Below are 25,183 nucleotides of genomic sequence, written 5' to 3' on the forward strand. Positions count from 1 at the left end.
TTGAAAGATCTCCATTGGCTCCCAGTACATTTCCGAGCACAATTCAAAGTGTTGGTGCTGACCTTCAAAGCCCTAAATGGCCTCGGTCCAGTATACCTGAAGGAGCGTCTCCACCTCCATCATTCTGCCCGGACACTGAGGTCCAGCACCGAGGGCCTTCTGGTGGTTCCCTCGTTGCGAGAAGCCAAGTTGCAGGGAACTAGGCAGAGGGCCTTCTCGGTGGTGGCGCCTGCCCTGTGGAACGCCCTCCCAACAGATGTCAAAAAGGAAAACAACTACCAGACTTTTAGAAGACATCTGTTCAGGGAGGCTTTTAATGTTTAATAGATTACTGTGTTCTATTTTTCTGTTGGAAGCCGCCCAGAGTGGTCGGGGAGACCCAGCCAGATGGGTGGGGTATAAATAATAAATTATTATTATTATTATTATTATTATTGTAATATCTGTTCTTTTACGTTAAAATATAATATGCATAGCTAAACACATCTTATTTCATTTGTGAAAGCAAACGAAAACTTTTTTCTCATTAAATGTGAATCAATTATTTCTTCATTTTTGTTGTGAAACTTGATGCAGTTGCCAATATTTATGCATTCATTATTTCAAAAGGGAGTTTACATTTGCATGATTTTGTGGCTCCTGGGAGGAAGGCACTGCTGAAACAAAAATGAATTAAGTTTTCATCTTATTTACCATTAGAAACTCAAAATGGTTAAGGATGGATAATTTCTTAGAGATACCAAGAATACCTAAGCCTTTAGAACTTGCAGCTCATTTTAAGTTTTGAAGGGTATATAATATTCTATCGAATATTCTATCTATCAAAATGTTACTATCCGTCTATGGCATACAAGAACTACTAATATGCAGCAGTACATAATTTAAAAAATGCTTTCCATCTATATGTTTATTATACATAAAATTATATAGCCTCATTTCTCAGCAAATAGTGGAGCCAAATGTCATGATTATAGGTTTAACTGCATTTCTATTTGTTTACTGACACAGAATATGGAGATGGCATACAAAACTCTTATCCTTTTCACTTGGGATGACAACCAATTAAATAATTTTAAATCTTATAACAGATTGGCTGATAATTATTAAATGTAAATATATACCTTCATCTCACTGGCATCTCATTTTATGTATACAAATCAACACATTTAAATAAACATTCAGTCATGTCTTTGATTATCCACATAGAACCTGTTGACTGTCAGCAAACAGCAAGGGAAGGATGGGCTGAGTGAGATCCACCTGCTCAGTGCTACTGCCTCACCTCAGATATGCTGTGAAGCACTCTGAGATCCCCGGGTATAGGGTGGTATATCAATTCAATTAATTAATAATGCTGCCTTTTATGATATGAGGGGAGAAGAGGGCCAAGTGTCTCCATAATCTTGCTTCTCTACCACTGAGCTATGATTTGAGTGGGTGTTTTATTTTGGAAATCTCTTCTAAGCCTCTTGAATAGCCTCATAGGGTTATAAAGTAGGATAGTAGTATTATAAATAAATACACAAATACTTGGAACAGCAAGATTTATCATGTATTATTTTCTTGTATGACAACTGAATGACAAACCCAGAGGTGTTAGTTTGATTTGATTTAATAGGAAAACGGGGGGGGGGGGGCTCACATTACGTTTATCTGGTTGAATCACTGTAAAACTTGGAAATGCAACAGGAAACAAGAGGACACATGTGCATTCCCCAACTTAAAGCTAATATTCAAACACACATACATTTCAATATACTAACTTGCACAAGCTGTAAAGGTGAACAAGGAATACTTCTTACAACTTGACTGAGATGAGCTAAAGATCACAAAAGCTGTGAAGTGTTGAAAATGTGAAACTACTGACATATGACAGCAATCCTTAGAAGATTTTTTATGAAAAATTGATCAGTGCAGCGCAATCAGGAAGATCATTAAGAAATGCCTGCACTCAACATCCTCCCACTAACACAGCTTGCTTTGTATACACGAAACTGGAATAAAGATGAAACAATAATCACTGCAATAATTGCACTGTGCATTTTAAAGATGGGTGTGTTTTATTGTTTATAACATGGTTACTCCTCTGGAATTTGCTGCTAGAGGTTTTACTGTTATTTTACTTTACTTAGAGTGGTTTTATTATGTGCCTGGACAATTTTTATAACACCCTTAGGGGTAGCGAGGGCTGCTACTACAGAGGCTCTTGTGAGCAATTCAAGGAGGCTAGACATTAAGAGGAAGTGTGTGTGTGTGTGTGTGTGTGTGTGTGTGTGCATACGCACAACAGAATTTTAGCAGCTGATTCCCTTTCCCAGTCCCTCCAGCAGCCACAGGAAGATGCTTCTGAGTTGCAGGATGGTATGTCATAAAATATTTACAATCCACAATCAAACTCCAAAGGAAGACTGATAACCAGAATTATGGAATTGCTTTCTATCAACTGTGTCTTCCTAGGTGGACTTGCATCACAATTAAAATATATATTGTATCTTTAAACATGGCTTTGGTAAGTTGCCAGTCCTAATAAGCAGAAGCAGTAGTGTCGACTTGTGATTTAGCAGCCCAGTAAACGAATCATTATTAGCTACATTCACATTTATTACATATTTATACAGTATATAATGCTTTCAAATACATGTATCAAATCTCTTTACAGTGGTACCTCGGGTTAAGGATTTAATTGGTTCCGGAAGTCTGTACTTAACCTGAAGCACACTTTCCCATTGAAAGTAATGGAAAGTGGATTAATCCGTTCCAGATGATAAAAAACACCCCCTAAATTTAATATGAATTTTACTGTCTAACGAGACCATTGATCCATAAAATGAAGGCAATAATCAATGTACTGTACTATAAAATAAATAAAACAGTAGATGAACATCCTGAGGGCATCCTGAGCAAGTTTGCGGATGACACCAAATTGGGAGGGGTGGCTAATACCCCAGAGGACAGAATCACACTTCAAAATGACCTTAACAGGTTAGACAGCTGGGTCGAAGCAAATAAGATTAATTTTAACAAGGAGAAATGTAAAGTACTACACTTGGGCAAAAAAAATGAAAGGCACAAATACAGGAAGCAGATTTGGTGTAGCAGACAAACAATGTTGACAATCTGGACTTCGCTACCTTACTCTGCTACAAACTTTGGGCCTAGGGAAATGGAGGATATTCATCCTTCACAGTGCTATTTTTCTAGAAAAAGAGGTGCTGGTACTCACAATGAATGCTTTCCTCATTCTCTTATAATGGCAATGATGCCCATCTAAGTACAAGAACTGAGTTCTGGTGATTTCTGGCTGGAAAAAAAGGCCTGATCCTTCCTCCTATCCTCATCTATATTAAGACAAATTTGGATTTTGGCTATGCTACTTTTGCAGCCCAATGGTGTTCTGGATCCAGTGCTTGTCCATGTTTCTTATTTCTACTTATGCTGTGAGGCAGCAATCTGGGCTTCCCCCTCAAAACACCCTCACAAACACCCCTGTTTACAAGTCCTGGTCATGTTTGGAGTATATGTGATACTCTGTTATATCCTAAGAGAAAATAAAATAACAGCCTTGTTTCTCCAAAATGATAACAAAATCCCCATGAGATCAAATCACTCAGGTGAAGAGATAGTGAGCTAACTGAAGATTCCACAGGCTTCCCAAGATAGGAAAACTTTCCCAGATCCTATTGCAATATCCAGTAAAAGGAAGCGGCTCTGTTCCACTAGAAATAGGTACCTGACCAACAGTTCAAATAATTTAAAGTACTCTATGGCACACCAGGAGATGGAAATGGCAACAAACCAGAACAGCCCAATTATCTGAATTGGGAAAGTGCCTGACAAATACAGAAAGACTACACTGGTCTCTCAGGAGTGTAGTATGTATTGACCCAGCAAGTTAATTAGGCACATGATGAAATGGCAGGAGATAAATGAGGGAGAAAAGACTTTGTGATGGATTGACGTATGAAGGATGTGGCAGCCAATTAGGTTTTATGCCAGAATGATCAACAATGGGTGCAGTGGCTGCTACTGAAATGCTCAAGACAAAAACCATAGAAAAGAATTGGATTTTGCATTATACTTTTATGGGAGGCCTCCAACAGAACCATTTAAGAAGCTTATGAGTGACATTTCTAAGCTCTATGTAATGGCAGGTTAATATTAGAAATCAGCTGAATGGCTATTCCAAAATGTAGGGGACAATTTCCACCTGTTACATTATGTTGTGTCACAGACATGTATAAGAGCCTAGAAGGAGTCCAAGATGATAAAGAGCTAGAAAACAAGTGTGTGGTGAATGCTGTGACAAACACAGAATACATGCTGTGTTTTTGGTCAGTGGGAGAAAAAATCCCCTATTGGGTTGAAATACAGTGTTCAATCATAGTATCTGTAAGATCAGAGATTACAGGAGACAAAGAATCAAGAGGTTCCCCTCACCTTGCTGGACAGTATAAGGCAGCTTCCAATGTTTTAGAGTAGAGGGCCTTAAGCAACCCAAGAATACCAGTGTATTCTCATTTGCCCACATTTTGCAACTGTCAGATCAGGACAATAGATAGATTCTAACTTTCAAAAGATTAGAATCCATCTCATGGCCAAAAAGATTCTAAACATAAACCTCCACCTACTCAGCAATTTAGACAACAGGTCTTCCCAAGCATTGTAACAAAAACTAATTCTTAATTCTTTTATTTTAAAAATGCCTTGCTTCAGTACTTATACTACTATACAGAATTAAACTTCAAAAATGTATGCTGAACAAAATCTGCTACCACTAACCAGAAAGTCACAACTGTTTGCATATGGGCTGAATTTCAAGCCTAGAAGTGCCTGTGTTGGAACCCTTGCTTTCATCAATGAAACTATGGTTCTCTGAGGTATTCCTAATATGGTGTGGCTGAAATTCCGTATTCACATATACGTTACCACTACAACTGCACCCTCATATATTTGTCCGTAAACTTTCTTTTTAGAAATTCAGGTAGTGAGGAATCCGTCAAAGTCATTGACATGTTTTTTTTTTTTAATAATAACTCAGGCATAGGCAAACTCGGCCCTCCAGATGTTTTGGTTCTACAACTCCCATCATCCCTAGCTAACAGGACCCAGTGGTCAGGGATGATGGGAGTTGTAGTCTCAAAACATCTGGAGGGCCGAGTTTGCCTATGCCTGTGCTAATCTCTCTGAGGAAAAAGATATAGTAATAGAGTTCTTCATAATTTGTTCTGAATCAGAAAAAAATGTGATGGGAAAAGAAAGAGAGATATTTAAGGAAAAGAATCTATGAGTTGAGCATTCTAGACAGCTATATGTTCATTATACTCCTTACTTCATATACTTCCAAACTAAACTAATTACTCTGTTAGCTTGATACATTGATTTTATTTCACTTCCTGACTTGCTTATGTGCAGTAGTTACTTCACAGTTATGGTATCTGCATACCTGATAGCTCCAGCATCAAAATAAATCCCTTGTGTACATAAGAATGACAGTGCTGAAGTTATTGATAAAAGTGTTCCCTTTAAAGATGTATTGGGAGGCCACCAATTTTAGGGGAAAACCCAATGTAATTACCTTTTTTTGAAAAATAAATTGATTATATTATTCACTTTTCTAGATAAACTTTGATTTCCTTCATATCTTTATAATAGCTCTCTGTGTCCTTTTTAGTTCCTGACACAGTCAGGCTGTGTCATTTCCAACTGGCCCTCTCTGCATGACCTTCTCTCTCACTCACCCAATATTCTATTCAACCTCCTCTCCCCTTAATTCTCTCTCACAGCTCCATACAGAATATGGGCATGGGCACACCCTTATTTTACTTATTTATGACTCGCTTCCCATAAAGCATCCCAAAGCGATTTAACAATAACCATTAAAAATAAAAACATATATAACATCAATTTCACTTTCAAAAACAGATACACACTAGGAGAAAAAAAGTCCACTTAAAAAGCTTGTTGGAAATTGAAGGTCTTCCGTACACACCCAAAAGATAATGCAGATAGTGTCGCTGTTATGTCTGATTATGACTACAAAAATGCCTTCTTAATAAAAGCCACAAACATATTACACTGCTATTCAGCAAAACAACAACAATAACAAACTCATACTAGACAGTCCCCCTGATCTAACTCCACAAACCAATTCCCAGAAGACATAGCACAGATGTAGAAATCTTCCTGGAAAAACGAACACAGGAAGTAAAATGCACAGCGGAAGTAAAATGCACAACACTTGTCAACATGCCAGTTTCTTGCCGAACATTTAACTTTTCAGAAAATTAGCCCTTTCTTTGTTTTAGCAGGAAAGTGAAAATAACCATACCGGAATTACAAAAAGTGCACAAGAAATTTATGATAGTCACACAACTGTCCTGTTTAAAATGACAACAACAAATATGTGACCAGCCTTTAACATGAGTCTCCATGTAATTTGAAAACATACCATTAAAATAGCTAAAATAGTTTTTAAAACAGTAGAAAAACAACAACTAAAGATACACTTAAAAACAATTCAAAATGAACACCTAAGGCAGAGAGACCTTTTCATCTAGCTGGAAAGGCTTGTTGAAAGAAAATAGTCTTGAACTGTTTCCACAAAGTGCAGATAGTGGATGTCTGTCATATCTTAACAGAGCTGCTGTTCCACAAAACAGGAGCAGCTCCCTAGCATTTGGATTAACGTTTAACTGGTAACTACCAAAATAAAACTTGGGTTCCAGTCTCACATTATGGATTCATTACGTTTCACTGTCACCCAGTCTCAGTTCCTGATCTGTAAAATGGACCACTTCACAGAGCTGGTTGCATTGTTTGGACTGCAGTCACTTTGCAATTGTAGCTAGCCATATGAAAAATATAGCAGTTGTTTTAAATTTGGGCAGAGCAATTCAATACCCCCCTTACGCTGGGTGGAGGTATTTGGATTATTATTATTTCTGGATGTTTTTAATGTTTGATGTTTTATTATTGTTTTATCTGAGTGCAAAGCTGCCCCAGAGTGGCTGGGGCAACCCAGACAGATGGGTGGGGTATCTTCCTCCTCCTCCTCCTCCTCCACCACAGGAGTTAATGTGAGTGTTGTTGACAGGATGTTCCAAAATGGGGTATTCTCAAGGCAGAACTGGACAGGGGCTGAGCTGCCCCAGGATCCATCTTATTGCCGTTGCACAACAGCATAGAACTCAACTTCTGTGCCAGCATGGGGCTTGCATGGTGACTAGCCTGTTTCAAGTCATCAGCCGCCCCCCTGCACCTTCTGCTGCAACCGCCATGACCAGCAGGACTACAAGGCCTGATGGCAAGGAGAGTTTAGGATTGGACCCTAAAACTCACCTAGACACTCTTATAGAGTAGATAATGGGCCCATATACAGCGGAACGACAGAGACAGAGAGAGAGAGAGAGAGAGAGAACACTTTTAGGTTCTAACGTTTTTTCCCTACTTTCATGAGTTAACCAGTAAGCTTTTTGAAACCTTTTTTGCTCCAGTGCTGAACTTTTGGAACATATTAGAAAGGAACACAGAACCTTTATGTGACTATGAGTCAGTTCACTCAGCACGCTAACAAAAGCCTAGTCAAAGATCAGTACCACTAAAAAGCCATATTCTGTTCCTCTACGTCCATTCAAAGCTTGCACTGAAATCAGCAGGGCATGCCCATCTGAAGAAAAAGTTTAGCTTTATGTTATATATGGATAGATAATATTAGCTTTATTCTTGTTTTTAATCCCATCCAAGTTCTAATATTTCAGAAGGAATACTTTGAGTGGCTGTGCTGCTTAGCCCTCTGACTTAAGGGGGCAGTTAAAGCAATTTTTAAGTTGCCGTGCCTTCAAGGGAACTAAATTAAGTTCCAGGCAAGGATTGTGGTTGGAATGTATATGGCTAATCTACTCAATTCAGTATACTTTGTGCACCCAACTTTACATGCTATGGCTGCATTAAAGCTCTCACCTTCCAGCTGCACAACAATGCTAAACATATAAATATTCCTATAACGGTATTATAATGATGCTTCATGATAAATTAAAGGAAAAGGGAAACCTTTTGACTTTCACATTCTCCAGGACCACCTGCTGCCGCCAATATACCTGTGAAATATTCACATTCAGGGCTGCCAGCGCTCTAGTACAGTACTAGTATATGTATTGCATATTCTGACTAGCAGTGGCTCTCCAGGATCACATGCAACAGTGTTGCTGCTATCTGATGCTTTTAGCATAGCAGGGGGCAGGGGAGAAGATGTCTTCTTTCTCTCTCCCCCACCCCCGAAATGCACCACCTCCTCAAGGTCTCAATAAGACAATGATGATCCTGCTTCAAGCTAGGGGGAACCCTCAAAAGGAGCAGTCTTATGCAACCTGCCTTATGTAAACTGAGCACTACTTTACTTTGTGGTTTGCATATGTTTGTCTTGGGAGGCAGTGGAATGACCCTCTGGGGGTAAAGTCAAATTGTTGCAGTAGCAGCACTGAAGTGACCTGGCCAATGTGTATCGAGATCCTGGGCTGCCTTCTCAGCCTTACTGGTGTAGTCCAAAGGAAAGCAGAGCAATATGTTTTGCACCAGCTTGGCTGCAGGTGTTGCTTGGAAGGAGGCATACAAGGCACCATCCAGCTGTTTTAGGGACTCCACTCTGGATTTGTGTAGGGTTTAACTCTTAGCCCAGGCACCCCCAAACTTCGGCCCTCCAGATGTTTTGGACTACAATTCCTATCTTCCCCGACCACTGGTCCTGTTAGCTAGGGATCATGGGAGTTGTAGCCCAAAACATCTGGAGGGCCGCAGTTTGGGGATGCCTGTCTTAGCCTTTTTTTTCTCCTGAAGATTTCTCACAAGGCAGCATCGGTTTCCTTCTCCTAGATGGGCTATCATCCCAGGTTGTCAAGCCCCACCTGCCCCTTGTACAACACGGGCAGAAACCATCTTCTTAACCGTTGTATCCACTATTGGTCTTGTCCACTCAATCTGCTGGAGTTTTTCTTCACATGCAGGGGAAGTCTCTAACTAACCTTCACCTGGTTTAGCTGGCCAGTTGAAGGCTTTTCCCGGGCGGCTGCTGCTGTCACATGCTGATAGCTACTAGGAGCCACAGAGGAGAGCTGAGTGCAAGGTGGGGACCAAAGGTGGACAAACTAACCCAGACGAAGCATGATGTGTCTTCCCCTCCCATAACAACTCATGCACCCCACTACTTTACTAATAGGGTAATAATGTCAATATTATTAAGTAGTATTTAAAACTGTTCAAGAAGTTAGTGAAGAACTTAATAAGATACTTATAAAGAGAAGCGGGACAACTTAAATGAAATTGACTACAAGCTTTGGTGTGCACACATGAAATTAAGGTCGTATTTGGAATGAAATAGTAACCTTCACTCTCTGTGCCATTTTTCTTACTGCTGACTAAATATATTACTAATACTGCAATTTGATCTTTTTTTACTTAATACACAACAAATATGTTTTAATTGACAGCATGCCATCTCTTCTCTGTGAATGTTAAAGGATGTTGCTAACTACAGTGTTATTTGTTTTACCAGTACTATTATGGGCCAAATGCATTTGTATTATTTTTTCTGTAAAACTGCAGAAAGCATGGATGGCTATATACCTAAAGCAACATGTTTACTCATATATATTGTTGTAAATGCTCACATTTGGCACTCATACTGACTATTAAAGTTACAAGGACTACGTTATGAGGCACACTTGCACTAATTCTGAAAAAGGAAGCAAGACCAGCCAACACTATTTCCTCTATGCCACAGTACCTCTCTTGACTTTTAATAAGGCTAGTTTAAACATCATGACCCCTATGTGAAGGTTGCAGCAGGATTGTGGAGGTTTCTGCATGGCTGCACTCCTCTCAGGGAATGTGACATTTGTAAGTGTCTTGCACAACATGTGATGGCCTGATCTGCATATTCTTGGTGGCCATAAATCCTGAAGAGAGAATTCTCCATGCAGTTGAAGTGTCACATATAATAAAAGGGTTACAAATAGTACGCCTATCCATGATAGTCTTCATCAAGGGCTATAACAAAGTGGTTTTAAGGTAATCATTATTTCACACAGATCATGATGGCTACCATTTTGAATGTTAACTTATATGGAGAGAAAAAATGCTCAGTCTGTGAGGAACAAATGGAAGATATTACCGGTACATCTCTTGAAAAAAAGATATCTAGACCAGTAAGAATTGATTTATGTATATGAATGTGTTTGGAGTTTTTCAATTTTCAATCTCAGTTCTGAATTTTACGGCATATTATTTTTAATGTTGAATATGTCAGCGACATGCTGCTAAAGGGTTTTCATCTTTAACTTTGTTAAACTTTATTTGCAAAATAAAGTTTTCATTTAGCCTTGAGGGGGGAACATACCAAAGAAGAATGGCAAGCATATCTTACTTTCAACAATGCTGATGAGTGGAAGCATGGTTTTACCTTGAGTTTTTCTAGGTGATCCTGGAGAGAGTCAATCAGCAAATCCCCCACTGGCTGCCAAGAGCCCTTGAGAGCTTCAGCCTGACGCAGTTTCAGGTCCAGCTCATCCATTGCCTCCTGAAGCTCCTGCAGTCTTTCAAGAGCTTCATCTATCTTTTTTTGCCATTCAGTGGACTGTATATTCAGTTTATCCCATTCTGTTTTGACCTCATCTGCTTGCCTTCGCAAGAGTCGAGTGACATTCTGGGCTCTTTCCTCCAGAGGCAGTTCTAAAAGTGAAGTGCAAAGACAGTTAGATATTGTATAGACTAACTGTATACACAAATGAAAAGAACATTTGAAAGTTATCAGTTATGTTTCATACAAGCACAAATCTGAAAACACCTCTACTATCAATGCCCACTATGTAAAAAATGCAAAAGCAGGGCACTGATTCAGCCCAGATCATGACTGCTGCTTTCAAGTCGTCATGTAATGCAGTTTTTCCTGTGTGACTGAAATGGCATATGACTGAACTACTCAGAAACAGCAGCGAGACTGCAGCTGTAAGGTATGAACTAGTTCCAATTTTGAAAACTAGCAAGTTATTTTAGTTTTAAGGTCCCTCACCCTTTTAAAATAATAAGTTGTGTCTCAAGAGATAAGAAATTCTAAAATTGATGTGTAATAAATTTTTCTAAATGCATGGTGAATTTGCACAAAATTGTTTTGCCTCTTGTTGAGCTGCATTCATAAATATGCAAATAGATTACTTAGTGCTTATGTCTTGCTCATCCTCCCCTTCCCCTATCTAAGCTTACAAATATGTAGGAGATGCCCTGACACTAACCATAATAATTTATGGATCCTTTAGTCATTGCTTATCCCTCTATCAATACGTTATTACAGCTCTACATTAAATTACCTCGAGGCTCCTGGTAAAGCTTTTCCAGTCCCTCCAAAGGTTGTTCTGCTAGGAATAATCTCACTGTTTCAAGTGCATTCGAGATAACAGGTTCTTTAGTTTTCAATTCTCTCTTAAAGGCCTGTAAAATGAAACAATACAAATCTAAATTGGCATGCTAGTTGTTCATTTTGTCAACTTTTTGTACAATGTTTCCTGCATTTATTTCAGCCACGTTTATGTGCAATGAAAAGGTCAATGACTGAAAGAAACAAGGAAAGGTGAAATAATTTCAGAATTATTCTTCACAAATTAGACATATTTCTGTTTATAAAATAAAGGCGAGAAAGAAAATCCAGAACACTTCAGGGGTGTTTTATATTCCTCAGACCAGTGAGCATATACTGTGCTGCAAATGGGAAGGCACACTGATTAAGCTGTTTGCTGTTACACTGAACCCCTTCTGTGACTAATACCAGACTTCGTAAAACTTTGAAATCTTGCTGGAAGGGACAAGGTTTTAGGTGGTATTACGTTGAACAGTGCTGGCACAGCTAATGCTGCCTGAGAGGCAAAAGATTTCCTAGAATGTAAAATGAAATCCACAGTGATCCATAGCCATAACTTTGTTGTTGCTGGCAACTTTGTCACAAAAAGTAGTTCAATAGTATGACCATGATATCACACTGCTCTAAGTGGAAAAATTTAGTAGACTTGGGCTACTGGCTAAATAAGAATGCTAACTACTAACTGTTCTGCAGCATATATTGAAAACTGATAATAGATGTATAATTTACTCAGTAATAAAAGTTGAAGGAAAGTAGTCTTACTGTCATAGTGAAACCTAATGGAAGTAAGTCATTTTATGTTCAGTGGAACTTACTCCCAGATACGTGTGCACAGGATTAAGTATTATTGCAAAATCCTACACATATTTACTCAGAATGAAATTCCACTGTGCTCAGTGTAGATTACTCCTTGGTAAGCATGCATAGGATTGCAACCTTACTTTCTTAGAAGCAGGTTGCTTGAATATTTACCTGCTTCTTGTGCACTCCCTAACTTTTAGAAAACCTCACAAGCTAATCAGAAAAACCTGGGAGAGAGAGGAGATCCCAGCAGACTTTAGGGATGCCAAAATCATCACTCCTTTTTATTATTAAAAAAAGGTCATGGAACAGACTGCGGAAATTATCAAGGCATCAGCCAGCAAAATTATTGCAAGGATCTTAGCAAACCATCTCCTAACTATATCCGAGGAAACCCTTCCTGAATCCCAGAATGGTTTTCGACCTTCTAGGGGGACAGTGGATATGATTTTCACTGCTCAACATCTTTAAGAAAAATGCAGAGAGCAAAACCAACACCTGTATATGACATTTATTGACCTGACGAAGGCCTTCAACACTATACATCACACTGCCCTGTGGACTGTCTTCTGATAATCAACTTTACTGTACACCTGCAAAACATGGACCACTTATAAACGCCATCTCCAACTCCTCAAAAGATTCCATCAGCGGTGTCTCTGAATTTTTTTTACACATCACTTGGGAAGGCAGGCAAATTAATACCAGTGTACTCGAAGAAGCAAAGATCACCAGTGTCAAAGCAATGATTCTTCAACATCAACTTGAATGAAGTTGAAATTGGACTGGTCATGTTGTGTAGATGTCTGATTATCATCTTCCAAAGCAACTACTCTATTCCGAACTTAAAAATGGAAAGTGTAACACTGGTGGTCAACAAAAGAAGTTCCAAAACACTCTTAAGGCAAATCTTAAAAAAATGCAGTATAAACACCGACAACTGGGAAACACTGGCCTGGTATACAAACTCAAGTGAGATAATTATTTCCAAAACTGTAAAGCATGAAGCTATGTCCCTTCTCCATGCTTTTATTTGGGGTTCTAATGGAAATGGAGTATGCAAAGCCATTACACAGAAATAGCCTAAGAAGCTGAAGCTGTCAAAAATCTAGTGAGTCTACTTTCCCTCTGCTAAACTATTCTTGCAGAAAATGTATTTTCCTATTACTCATCCTACATGTAGTTGCAACTCTTAAGCCCTTCATCCTTATACTTCATCCTAATACTTTTCGTCCCCAGTCTGGAAATGTAAGGTCAGTTAGAGCAAAAGAATATTAAATCAGTGTCACTAATTTGTCAGCGTTATACTTGGACAGGTCATTCCTGCTGTATTGTTTTTCTATACTAGGATCCTTTTCCAAATTGTATATTAATTCAACTGTAGTAGCTACTATTGATGCTTTTAATTGTCAATGAATGACTTTTTAAAAAAATAATAATTTATAATCATAGCTTCCTGACAATTTCATGCCAAAAGAAAGCTGACTGTCATTGATAACAAAATTAGCCCAAAAGTATGGTTAATTTACAACCAATGATTTCAGGCTAATTTTATTGAATTCCTGAACTTCTTCCACAGTTTGTGGCGACTGCAGAGGAAATCGAACACACATAATATATGACCTGCCAAAAGAACAAGTAAACTACTTTATTTAAGCCCTTCTATTTGTCATGAACACCTGGGCTATAATGGCATTCTGCCCACTATCTTAATAATGCATACATTGATTTGCTCATCTCAAACCGTCACTAGGATCTTGGAGGGCTCTCAAGGGTGACTTTAAATCTCTTCAACTAGAAAAGAAGACACCTCCAACTAGGAAAGAAGACACATTCAGATGACTGATGAAAGAACAAAAGAGGAAGCTATGCTTTAACGACAAAAGCATACTTTCTGTTGGGGATGTATTCTTTTGATATTTTATTTTAGTGGAATTTGAGGAAGTAGTAGTAAAATGGATTTAAATTAACTTTTCTTTTAGTACCTCACTTTAATTTTTTATTTGCCCATCTGAACTTTGTTTAGCATTGTCAAATGAAAAGAGAACATTGTTACTTCAGGACATCCCATAATAGACCCAAAATTACAAATTTCACCAAGGAGAAAGAAAACTGTTCTAGGTTTTGGGAACTTGAGGGTCCAACACATTGCTGTTGTTTTGGGGTACTGGTGCAGCTTCAGGGCTGCATTCTCATTCTCATTCTCTCTCTCTCTCTCCCTCTCTCTCTCTCTCTCTCACACACACACACACAGAGAGAGAGAGAGAGGGAGAGAGAGAGAGAGAGGGAGAGTAGTTACAAATGTTACATGTTTCCAGTACTCTCCTAAGAAAACTGACACTGAGTTTGTTCACATGAGCTGTTAACCAACCTATGGCTTACCAAAACTGCACAAACATGTAAGCTCCTTAAGAGGAGCCCACAGCCAGAGAAGTCTTGTGGTTAAGCTTCCTTCCTACTAACCACAAGCTATAGCAAAGAACTTACCCCAACCAGGTTTGGACAACTTTGGCTTAGATCAGTGCAGCATGGTTGAAAAAAGGAGCTTCACTCCACAGTTGTGCCATCTCAATACATCTAGTTTGGCTTGCTGTGGTGTACAAACCAGACCATTGCAAAACTACTCTGGAAACCTCCCACTTGAAGAAGAGAAGTGCATGAAAGGTATTTTTTCAATAACTGCCATTTCATTATTTTTGCTGTGTATTGTTGTTGTTGTTTAGTCGTTTAGTCGTGTCCGACTCTTCATGACCCCATTTGCTGTGTATACAAACTGGCTAACCCTCAGTTTGTGGGCCTGTTCCAGTCCCCTAAGGCCAATTTTATGGGGTCCTGAGACCCCACTAATGTTTGTGGCAATGACAAAAAGGTGAAAAAACAGAAGCAGAAGCAGCCCAGTGACATGATGAGGATGCAACCTGCTGCCTCCACAGTCACCAAACATATTTTCACTGCACCCACTGCTTGCATGTGGCCCTTGGAGGGTGAAGAAACTGAAATTGTATTGTAGGGATTGCAAAGGGTGGTCTATTTAAGCACTAATAGATGTGTCAATACAGGAAATTTATAGGTCAATACAACTTCTCCTCAGTTCAGAATATATACTAGGGTGGGGAAACAGAAAAGTACAACTAAAAACCTATCAAAGGCAACCTTAAAGCAGGTCTTACTTTCCACCCTTTCCCCCTAAGAGACGTTTGAAGAATAGACAGGATGACCTAAATTTGAGGATTATCTTTTTTTCTTTTTGTTCCACAGGGAACCAAAGTGCCAGTAACTAGACAGGTCTAATATTCTGCTATAAAAGTTATGCTGCAAGGGGTGTGTGAGGAGCTTTCTACAAGCAACTGAATGGTGGATAGCTTTGAGAAGCATTATTGTGACCACAACATATGGATCCCTGTAGGTGTGACAGAAAACAGAAGCATGTTCAAGGCTTTTATAAAGACAGACATAAGATTTGGTTTCTGACAGCATTCATTTCTACAGCATTTCTTACTCCCCAAGGCATTATGAACTTAACACTGATATCAAGACTGCAAGGGATCAATGTGGCACGGGGAATGCAAAGTACTTACGGTAATTCAGAGATGTCCTAAAATAATCCCAGAGACTTAAATGGTACGTCAGTGAGACCAATCTAAAGTAAGTAGATATGGCTCATAACTTTGAGCCTTAATGACTGCATGCCCTCAACTTTGAGACAGATTGAGACAGCTTTATAAACATTATCAATCATTATATAGTCATACTGTGACACTAAGGGACACTAGCTAAAAATGTCCAACATTTATAAAAGGAGAGGTTGCACGGAAGAATTAGTTGCCAGCCACCTAGTAGTGACAATGTTACCAGGGAAGTAATTTCTTTGGGGTAGCTGCTTTATTAGTTTCTGTTTTATCTTCAGGTTCTTTGCTGAGAAAGATTAGAGTTCTGAAGGAGGATGGGATAAAGGAGGATAGGATAAATCTGGATTTCTTTATTACACCCAGCCTTTCTAAGGGCAGGATCACACGTTACATTCATCACTTTCAAAAGTAGCCATGAGTATGTTGGGCTTGATTGTTGGGGATTCTAAAGCTCTCCCAGGAACAAGCAAGAATATGAAGGGAATTCACAGGAAACATAACAATGTAAGAAGAGCCTAGTGGCTCATCTGGTCCAGCATCCTGTTCCGACAGTTGCCAACCAGATGCCTGTAGGAAACTGGCAAGCAGGACATGAATACAACAGCACTCTCCCCGTCTGTGGTCTCCAGAAACTGTTATTCAGAAGCATCAGAGGTTCTTCCTATGGATGCAGTGCATAGCCATCATGGCTAGTAGACATTAATAGTCTTCTCCAGTCCTAGTTGAAAGGAAGCAGGAGCTACTGGCCACCTTTGCTGTATGCTTTTTCTATTTCGCTTTTAGAGGAAAACTCTCCCCACAGGTTGACAAAGATAGGAGCAAGTACAATTGGATACTAGAGGAAATATAAAACAAACAGAGAAATATGCGCCCCTGCCCAGCTATCTGATGCAGACATAACATTGGTGATATTTGAACGGAATGTTAAGCTATGGTTTATTGCTATGTGGCCTAGCCAAGGCTCCTGCACTTTCCCCTTCTTCCTTCCTTCCATGTGGCCAGAAAGCGAAGTTTTCCCTCTTATTTAATTGTAGCTCTTTGATCTATTCAACAAATTTATGGATTGTGTTTTAACACTAGCTATGACTAGTTTTTTTAGAAGCCAATTTCCAATCATTTTTAATTATTCCTAACCTTCTCCAAATAGACCCTACAATGCACTGCATAAAACTGATTTTGAATGTTCGTACCCGATGGGTGTCATTCTGTTTTTGCACTGTGGGAAGATCTCCACCAATGGGAGCCTGTCGCTTTAACTCATCTTCTTTCAACTGCAGCCATGCCAAAAGTTCCTGAAGAGAAAGGTGTAGCCGTCTCCACTGGTCAGAACTAGCTTCTAGATGAGACCTGGAAAATATAAATTAATGTATTTATAATTTTGATCAATTAAGGTTCCCATGACACTACACAGTGAATTTGATGATTTTAAGAAAATACTGCTTAGAGGATTACAGATTATAATGACAAAGAATTCCATATTGCTTTCCTGGATGTCAATAACAAAATTCCCTTTCATTTTAAATGGTAAGAATTGCATTCAATCTCTTGCCTAAAATTCACTACTATAAACTCTTACTAAAGCAAAAAACCTACATTCAAAAAATAAAATTAAATTAAAAATACACCTGATGTTTCCATCCTTTGAACACTGAGAAGGTTGTAAGTGAATCTTTTATTTGAAACAAACAAACAAAATCTTTCCAGTAGCACCTTAGCGACCAAATAAGTTTACCATTGGTATGAGCTTTCGTGTACATGCACACTTCTTCAGATACACTGAAACAGAAGTCACCAGACCCTTATAAATAGTGAGAGGGTGGGGAGGGGTATTACTCAGAAGGGTGGTGAGAATGGGTGATTGGCTGATAGGTGTGGTAAACCTGTTGACGACTGTTAACAACTGCAATTGGTCTTACAGGAAAAAGCAAGGGGTGAGATGGCTAAAAATAGCATTATCATGTATAATGAGATAAGAATCCAATGTCTCTATTCAGACTAGATCTCTCCATGGTTTTAAGTTTGGTAATAAGTTGCAATTCAGCAACTTCTCTTTCCAGTCTATTTCTGAAATTCTTTTGTAACAAGACAGCTACTTTGAGAGCTTGTATAGAATGTCCTAGGAGATTGAAGTGTTCTCCTACTGGTTTCTCTGTCTTGTGATTCCTGATGTCAGATTTATGTCCATTTATTTGAGTTTGCTATTAAAAGTAAAAGGCTGAGCTTTGCAAGCAAAAAGTGCTGAAGCAAAATATACTGTATACTAGTATAGTGATTAAATAAGGTGGATTATGCATGATAAATTAGCACATCAAATACCTCTGAAACAATAGGAAATTTTTTTAAAAAAGCAACTAACCCATTCAGGGCTGCCAGAATTACAAAATTCAGGTGTCTTAATTTGTTTACTATTTATCTCAGATGGACATGATCAGTATGGTAACAGTTTAATTTGTTGTTGTTGTTGCAAATGACTTCTTCCAGTTCTCAACTGTAGGACATGAATTGTTCCCAATTGAAATGAGACTGAGTGCTCCTATTATGAGGAATAAGGGTCCAACTCTCTTTTTCTGCCTCCCACTTTCTTGAGTAATAAAGATTTAAGCTTTAGCTGTGTTTCCCACCTACATGTTGTGGCTATACTAAACCCCTCATTATGGTTACTGTTTCTCCAGTGCAAGAATGTTCTTTTATGTTTAATTCAAGAAGACAAAGCAACCATGATAAACCAGAGTTACTATTTTCAAATTCATTAATGTCACTGGTATCAAAATGGCAACAAGTGAACTATAGAAAAGCTCCTTTATTAAAGGCTAACCGTACTAACGTACCATGTTTCTTTTCTTGTACCTCTTTATTTTACTAAGTTCATGGGTTTAAAAAAGGACTTGTGAAGAAATATTTCAAAGAGCTATATTCCTTTCCTTATGGCTTGCCTATAGGGAAGATCATTTTCTTCTTACTTCAGCCATCAATATTTTTCAGGTTCACATATTTATTTTTAATGACTAATGTTATGAAGATGGTTTCTGTCATTATACACGCACACCGACTCCTTCAGGGCTACAGCTGCACAAAGCTAATATTTCATATATAACTTTGAAAAGGCTTCTGCCTTTGGCCACCCCTGAATCTTACCTATATACAGAGGACAAATGGGCAAAAAAAGAGTGTCTGAGAAGACTGCCTTGGAGGTGGAGAATTTGTTATAAAACACTGAGAGGGTTACTTTAGATGGGACTTTTTCAGCCCTTTGAGCTTTGCTTTTCCAACAGTTATTTTATAACATTACCCTTTATTATGTGTTTCCCTATCCAAGAAGGCAATTTGCGTCTTTCCCCTTTAAGATTTTACAAACTTGACTCTGCATCACTCATCATAGGAATGTTCATTGGGCTGGAGTACATGCACAGCACACCTGCTTGAGAGAAAATTCCACTGACACCAATGCTACATATTGACAGTAGGTGAGTTTAGGGGTGTTTCCCCCCTGCAATTTATTGTTAACTAAGTGTTGCTTAGGCATGTAAGCTTTGAGCAGTGTCACTGGCCCTTACTATTTTCTCATGTAATCCTGATTTTACCATTATGCAGAAAATCTGTTAAAATAAGAAAGCATTGTGTAAAAAGTAAATCTGGCTTAAACGAGAGTTTAAAAAACATATGGGATGGCAATTTGATGAGGATGATGTCATGTGGACACTGTGAAAGACTTGCATGCCTGGGCAACATCTACGGTAGGACACAGTAAAGTGCTATGCAGAAGCAGAAGGTGCCAAAGCTTTATCCATGCCAGTCCTTCTGCAAAAAAATACCCTATTACAAGTGAAGGCATTCAGAATTCTGTTCAGAAACCATTTCACATATAAATGCCAAAACAATTGCATTAGCCATGATTAAAATAAAGCATGTATAAGGAATCAGAGGTGGAAGTGAAGCTGTCTGATCCCCCCCCACCCGCAGCAGCTCACATTTTCCCAAAACCAAGTTACTCCCCCACCCCCACCCCAAACAGCAGGTTGTCTCTTCTGTAGTAGGAGCTACTGCAGATAACCATTCAAAGGAAGTTCCAATTACACATATGATGATGCCCTTTCAAAACATAATCAAGCTCTTTTGATTTCATATCTTATTTGGTTTGGGGGTATATGGCAAATACAGTATATGTATACTTATTTGGGAGTAAGCTCAACTGAACCCAGTGAGGGTTAGATCCTGAGTAAATGGAGATAAGATTGGGCTGTATTTCATTATATTTGCTTAGAACAGCATGAGAAGCCATGTCTATCAGTATAAAATAATAGCATACATTTCAGAGAAAGTGTGGTCGCTGGTTAAGCATGCTTAATCTCTATTTGTACATTCTTATTGAGATTATAAAAAAACTCATCAACTTCCTTGCTTCCTACAATCCCTTATGTATAAAGAAAATTAATCATTCTTAAACAATAATTCAGTGCTTGAAATTGCTTAAATTACTGCCAACCAGCCACTGCAGCCCAATTTGAACAAAATAATGCTATAAGGGAGGGGGGCAGGATAATTCTTTCCTCAGATTAATTCCCATATTTGCCCTCCACCCTTGCCTTTTGAGCCCTACCTAACATTTAGAGATTTTTTCCTAAGTTCACTCCATCTGAAGTTCATGTTATCCAGGCGTCTCTGCAACAAGGCTGCATCATCAGAACCTTCCAAGGATCTCAAGATTTTCTGTCCATTTTCATCCAGGCTGTGGAAGATATCAGTATGGGTTTCAATTTCTTTCTGAAGTTCCTATGAGGCAATCACATAACAAATACATTAAACACTGACAAAGAAATATGCCAGGGATAAGTGAATAGAAGCCATTAGCAATAAAGGTACATTTTGCAAACTCAAATGAAAATAACACTGATTCATTTTCAATAGTGTTTTAGAGTAACTGAAACATTCATGTTCCCCATTTAAATTAATCAATTTGAGAATATATATATATATATATATATATATATATATATATATATATATATAGTTCCTTTACTTTATGTTATTCCTTCCTAATGAAAACTATTCTATATACTATTCAGACTGTGTGGTGGTTTTAATAATAATAATAATAATAATAATAATAATAATAATAATAATAATAATAATAATGTAATATATTTATACCCCACCCATCTGGCTGGGTTTCCCCAGCCACTATCAAGCTAGGCATAGTAATGTTATTTTATACTGGCATGGCACTGTATTAGTCAGAGAGAACTACGGAAAAGCATTTACAGTTATCGTTGGGCTCTGACGTGTGCCAGGGAGGCAACAATTGGTTACGTCATCATGCCGGTGAGAATAAAAACAGAGACAACAAAACCCCTCAGGATCCCAGCCAAATCTGACCTTTACATGGTATGTCTTCCTGTGTAACATTTTCAACTTGAACCAGAGGCTTCAGAGCAGGTCTTGCTGCACAGAAATCCAAGGAAAACTAAGCTACTGCAACAGCAGAGCTTTAAAATGCCAAGTTCAGTTACATTCCATTGACAGAATGCATTTCAGAGCACAGGCCTCAACAGTCAATAGTAATAAACAGTCACTTTGTACTATGTCAAAACATCAGTCAGGGCCATGGCTGTAGGAGGAACGGAGAATAGCCAGAAGGACCCAGAATGCACAACTGGCAGCTTATGTGGGACTGCCAACTTTTCTTATCACTTTGGTATTGCAAGCCAGAAACTTTTTAAATATTCATGTTTCCCCTTCATTTTTAGCCAGGCAGCAACTGCCAAAATGAACATTCTTTGGAGAGCTAACTGCCTGGTACTCACATTCCGATCTGCCTACATGGTGAATGGAATCTTTGTGTATTATCCCACACTGTGATTTCTAAAAAATATTTTAGCTCCATGAACTTATAGATTTATTCTGGGGGTCAACGCTGCCTGCTCATTAGAATGATCTTATATACAAAAATAATAAAACTATTACTTTCAAATTTAGAGGGGAAGTGTTGGAGCTGTCAGCATGCTGGCTGTGAGCAGTCCTGGTTTAATAATTTCCCATTTTATACAACCAATACCTTATGTCCTTGAATTAAAAAATATACTGCACAGTGTTTCAGTAGTAGTGGTGGTATTCTTTATTTAATTTCTTAGCTGCCTTTCTCAAAAAATGGCCACAACAGCTTACAGAAATGTAAAATGCTGGGTTTAAAACCAATACTAAAAGCATGCATGCCATGAAAATTAATAAAATTAAAACTTCAGAAAATATGGAATGAGGAATAACTTATGCTATTTTCAGTAAAACTCATTGCTGGGTAATAAGTGTATGAGGGTCACTGGCAAATTCCGTTTTAGTCCTCCTTTGCTGGTGGAATAAAGATTGAACCGTTAATTAAAATGTTATTTATTTATTTAATATTTGATTTGCAGACTACTGCAACAACCTCCAAAATCAAAGGTTCTGTGTGCACTGTAGAAGTGAACTGCTAGTACCATATAAACGACGTATCTTCAAGGTTTATGCAAATATAGCTAAGCATGCCTATATGGTAGAGTTTTGATTCAACTCTATAAACATTTGCACTTGCAAAATAACAAAAACTGATGTCCTCTCTTTAATTTTGACACTGTTCTTTGTGGTGACTCTTCTCCATTTTTTGTTCTGCCTGCTTTCAAATTGGCTTATGTCCAGTTTGCTACAATTTTCCGTTCATTTCTCCCTCAACCGCTTACTGCTCACACAACACAGTGTTGACTACAACATTGAGGACTCTTGAGGCAACTTCATGCATACACTGGTTAAATTGCAGAGAACAAATATATGCTCGTGTAAATTGCTCTTATTGAGGGGGATGGGAACCTGTGTCAAGCTGTACATGCATAGCATCCTGAACTCACTCCAAAAATAAAATAATAATAATGGAAGAGAGCTGGATCATTAATGCACTTCCAAAACTAGTTGAGGTAATCTGGAATCCCAAAATCTGAGGGGAAATTTAGCTGGGATAATTTAATAACTCCTCCCTCAGCTGGATATTTAAAAAAACGCTCTCAGGTGTGACCTCAAAGTATAGAACAAAGAGCACCACAGTATTTCTTTTCATCTCTCAGTCAGTACAATGCTGCAGGCTTTATAAATGTCAATGAAATAACCAACATTTTTTCATGTGGTAACTATTCACTTCTTTACGTTGCATTACCATGCATGTTTTCCTGAGCATAAGTCCCATCAAAATGAGTGGAGCTTACTTTCGAGTGTAAGCATATATAGGGGGTGACTCACCCAGAGGTAAGACTGTGCAGAGGCCTGGTTCATGTCACCTCTCCACTCTCCTCTTTGAGGGGGAAGAAACATGGGAGCCAGACCGCTGCACAAAGATTATTATACTTCACACAAGGTTCTATCTGTCCTGTGGCCTTCCACAGATATATGTTCAAGCATGCATGCAAAGCACCACTTTGGGAATATAGGAACTGGGGCTGAGTTTACAATAGGACATTCAAATCAAATGTCACCAGGCCTGAAAAATCACCTCATGGTAAATGCATCACTTTGGATGCCACCTCACTGCCTTGTCAGCAACCACTCTAAGTCTAAACTGTACAACCTATTGGAGCAATATTTGAGGCTTTATAAAAGCAGCAGCAACAACAGCGAGACAAAATACATTCACACCCTCATTCACTTCAGACTAATCTCAAGATAAAATTACACAAAATGCTGTTACTTCTTTGAAAAAAGATTCTACATCAAGATTAATGAGGCCCAGCAAAGCTTTTTTAGCTAGATGTTGTGGCAAGTGTGAAACTCTCCAGGGAAACCCAAACATAAGAAATGCATTAACAAATAACTTTTTCAGAACATGGTCACATGAAAGTCCATTAACACTAGCTACACTGAGGAAAAAGGAAAATCACAGTCATATAAAATTCATTCTCAGAATGTTTATGTACAACTTATAGTTGACCTGATAGCTATTGCCCTCCTCTGCTAATCAATCAGTGGCTAGACAAGACCTTTACCAGACCAACACGGCTACCTACCTGTACTAGGAAACTTCTAAGTCCATCCAAAACCAACCAACTCCAGTGCCACCTAGTGATTCAATCTTATAATGATACAATCCACATATTTTCCTCTTAAAGGCTTGTGTTTTTTCATTACAAGGAAGAACAGTTAAGCTTTGTGGAGCTTTGTGGTGAGACATATGCAAATCAGATGCCTATGGGAAGTCTGATTCCAAGAGGACCCTCTCAACTTGTGCTCCCTAGCAACTTGTACTCAAAGGCATATTATCTCTGATACTGGAGGTGGTGCACTAGCTTGCTTCACTAATAGACATCCTAAACAAAGTCCCCAGATGTCTGTCACCTGTGTTTCATTCTGGAACACATAAGCCATGTAGTTCTGGAATTTTTCCCACGAGAGTGTCACTGATTTGCAGGATAGCTCATCAGAAATAAGAAAGTAATTGATGTCAAAACACATATTATAAGGACTATATGAAAAGTGACATATGGCAGCACACCTTAATTATTTTCTGACAATACCCATGAGGCTGATCAATCAGTTTCATTTTTTAATATTAAAGAGGACCAAAACACTTCCAATACTACATTTAGAAGAACTGTGTGCCATATATGAGATAAGAATATAATTAGAGATGCAAGCTTAACTCAGTTTAAATTGGTAAAATAATTCAACTAAAGCTTTTCCAATTAATTAGTGGTTCTATTCTGTTGGAACAGAGAAGGTAAAATAAGGTATTAAACAGAGTAATAGCTTTTGTTTATTGAATTATAAGCTATTTGCACTTCTGTAAATAAATAAATAAATAAATAAATAGGCATTGCTACTAAATTTGATAAATTGGTTCAAAGGTGATTGATCAATCATCTAAATTATTTAATTAACTGAGTAGCCTTATGTATAAACATAAAAAAGCCATTAAGACTGAAAGGAAACAATGACACCAGGATTTATTATCAAGGGCTCTGCTGCTATTTTTCATTTAAAATGTATGAGTGAGTTACATCTGCTCTGGAATATTCATGCTGACTAAGTACCACCCGGAGAGGTTGGGTGTGCCTGATTCTCATCAAGTTTCTAAGGGGACTTTACTTTTCAGTTTGTCCCACTGAGCGGTTCATGCAAATGTACATTTCCTATTGGGTCCTCTATGGCTTTGTTAGCAAGTCTCTTCTCGAAGCTGTTTAGTCTATACAGTATAGTATATCTATACACAAGGTTCTCTATGCACTTCAATTATCTGTTGAGTCATTCCAAAAGAAATGAATGATCCTTAAATTTATTAATTTATTTTAATTTATTAAGAATGCATTCTTATGGTCCAGAAGAGAGTGTCCCTGGG

At 38.3% G+C, this 25,183-nt stretch overlaps 1 protein-coding gene across 11 annotated transcripts in view; it reads right to left on the reverse strand.

Moving 5' to 3' along the window:
* The window catches only part of DMD (dystrophin), a 1,020,507-nt gene that overhangs the window by 177,830 nt on the left and 817,494 nt on the right, over positions 1-25,183 (reverse strand). For all 11 annotated transcript variants that reach the window (XM_035114377.2, XM_035114375.2, XM_035114388.2 and 8 more), the window contains 4 exons: positions 20,432-20,604; positions 17,025-17,181; positions 11,358-11,478; positions 10,454-10,722 (listed from right to left, as the gene is read on the reverse strand). In XM_035114377.2, the coding sequence (XP_034970268.2) occupies positions 10,454-10,722; positions 11,358-11,478; positions 17,025-17,181; positions 20,432-20,604 (720 nt within the window). The remainder of the gene's footprint in view (positions 1-10,453; positions 10,723-11,357; positions 11,479-17,024; positions 17,182-20,431; positions 20,605-25,183) is intronic.

Source organism: Zootoca vivipara, chromosome 4 (genome assembly GCF_963506605.1).
Source record: "Zootoca vivipara chromosome 4, rZooViv1.1, whole genome shotgun sequence".
Taxonomy (NCBI): Eukaryota; Metazoa; Chordata; class Lepidosauria; order Squamata; family Lacertidae; genus Zootoca; species Zootoca vivipara.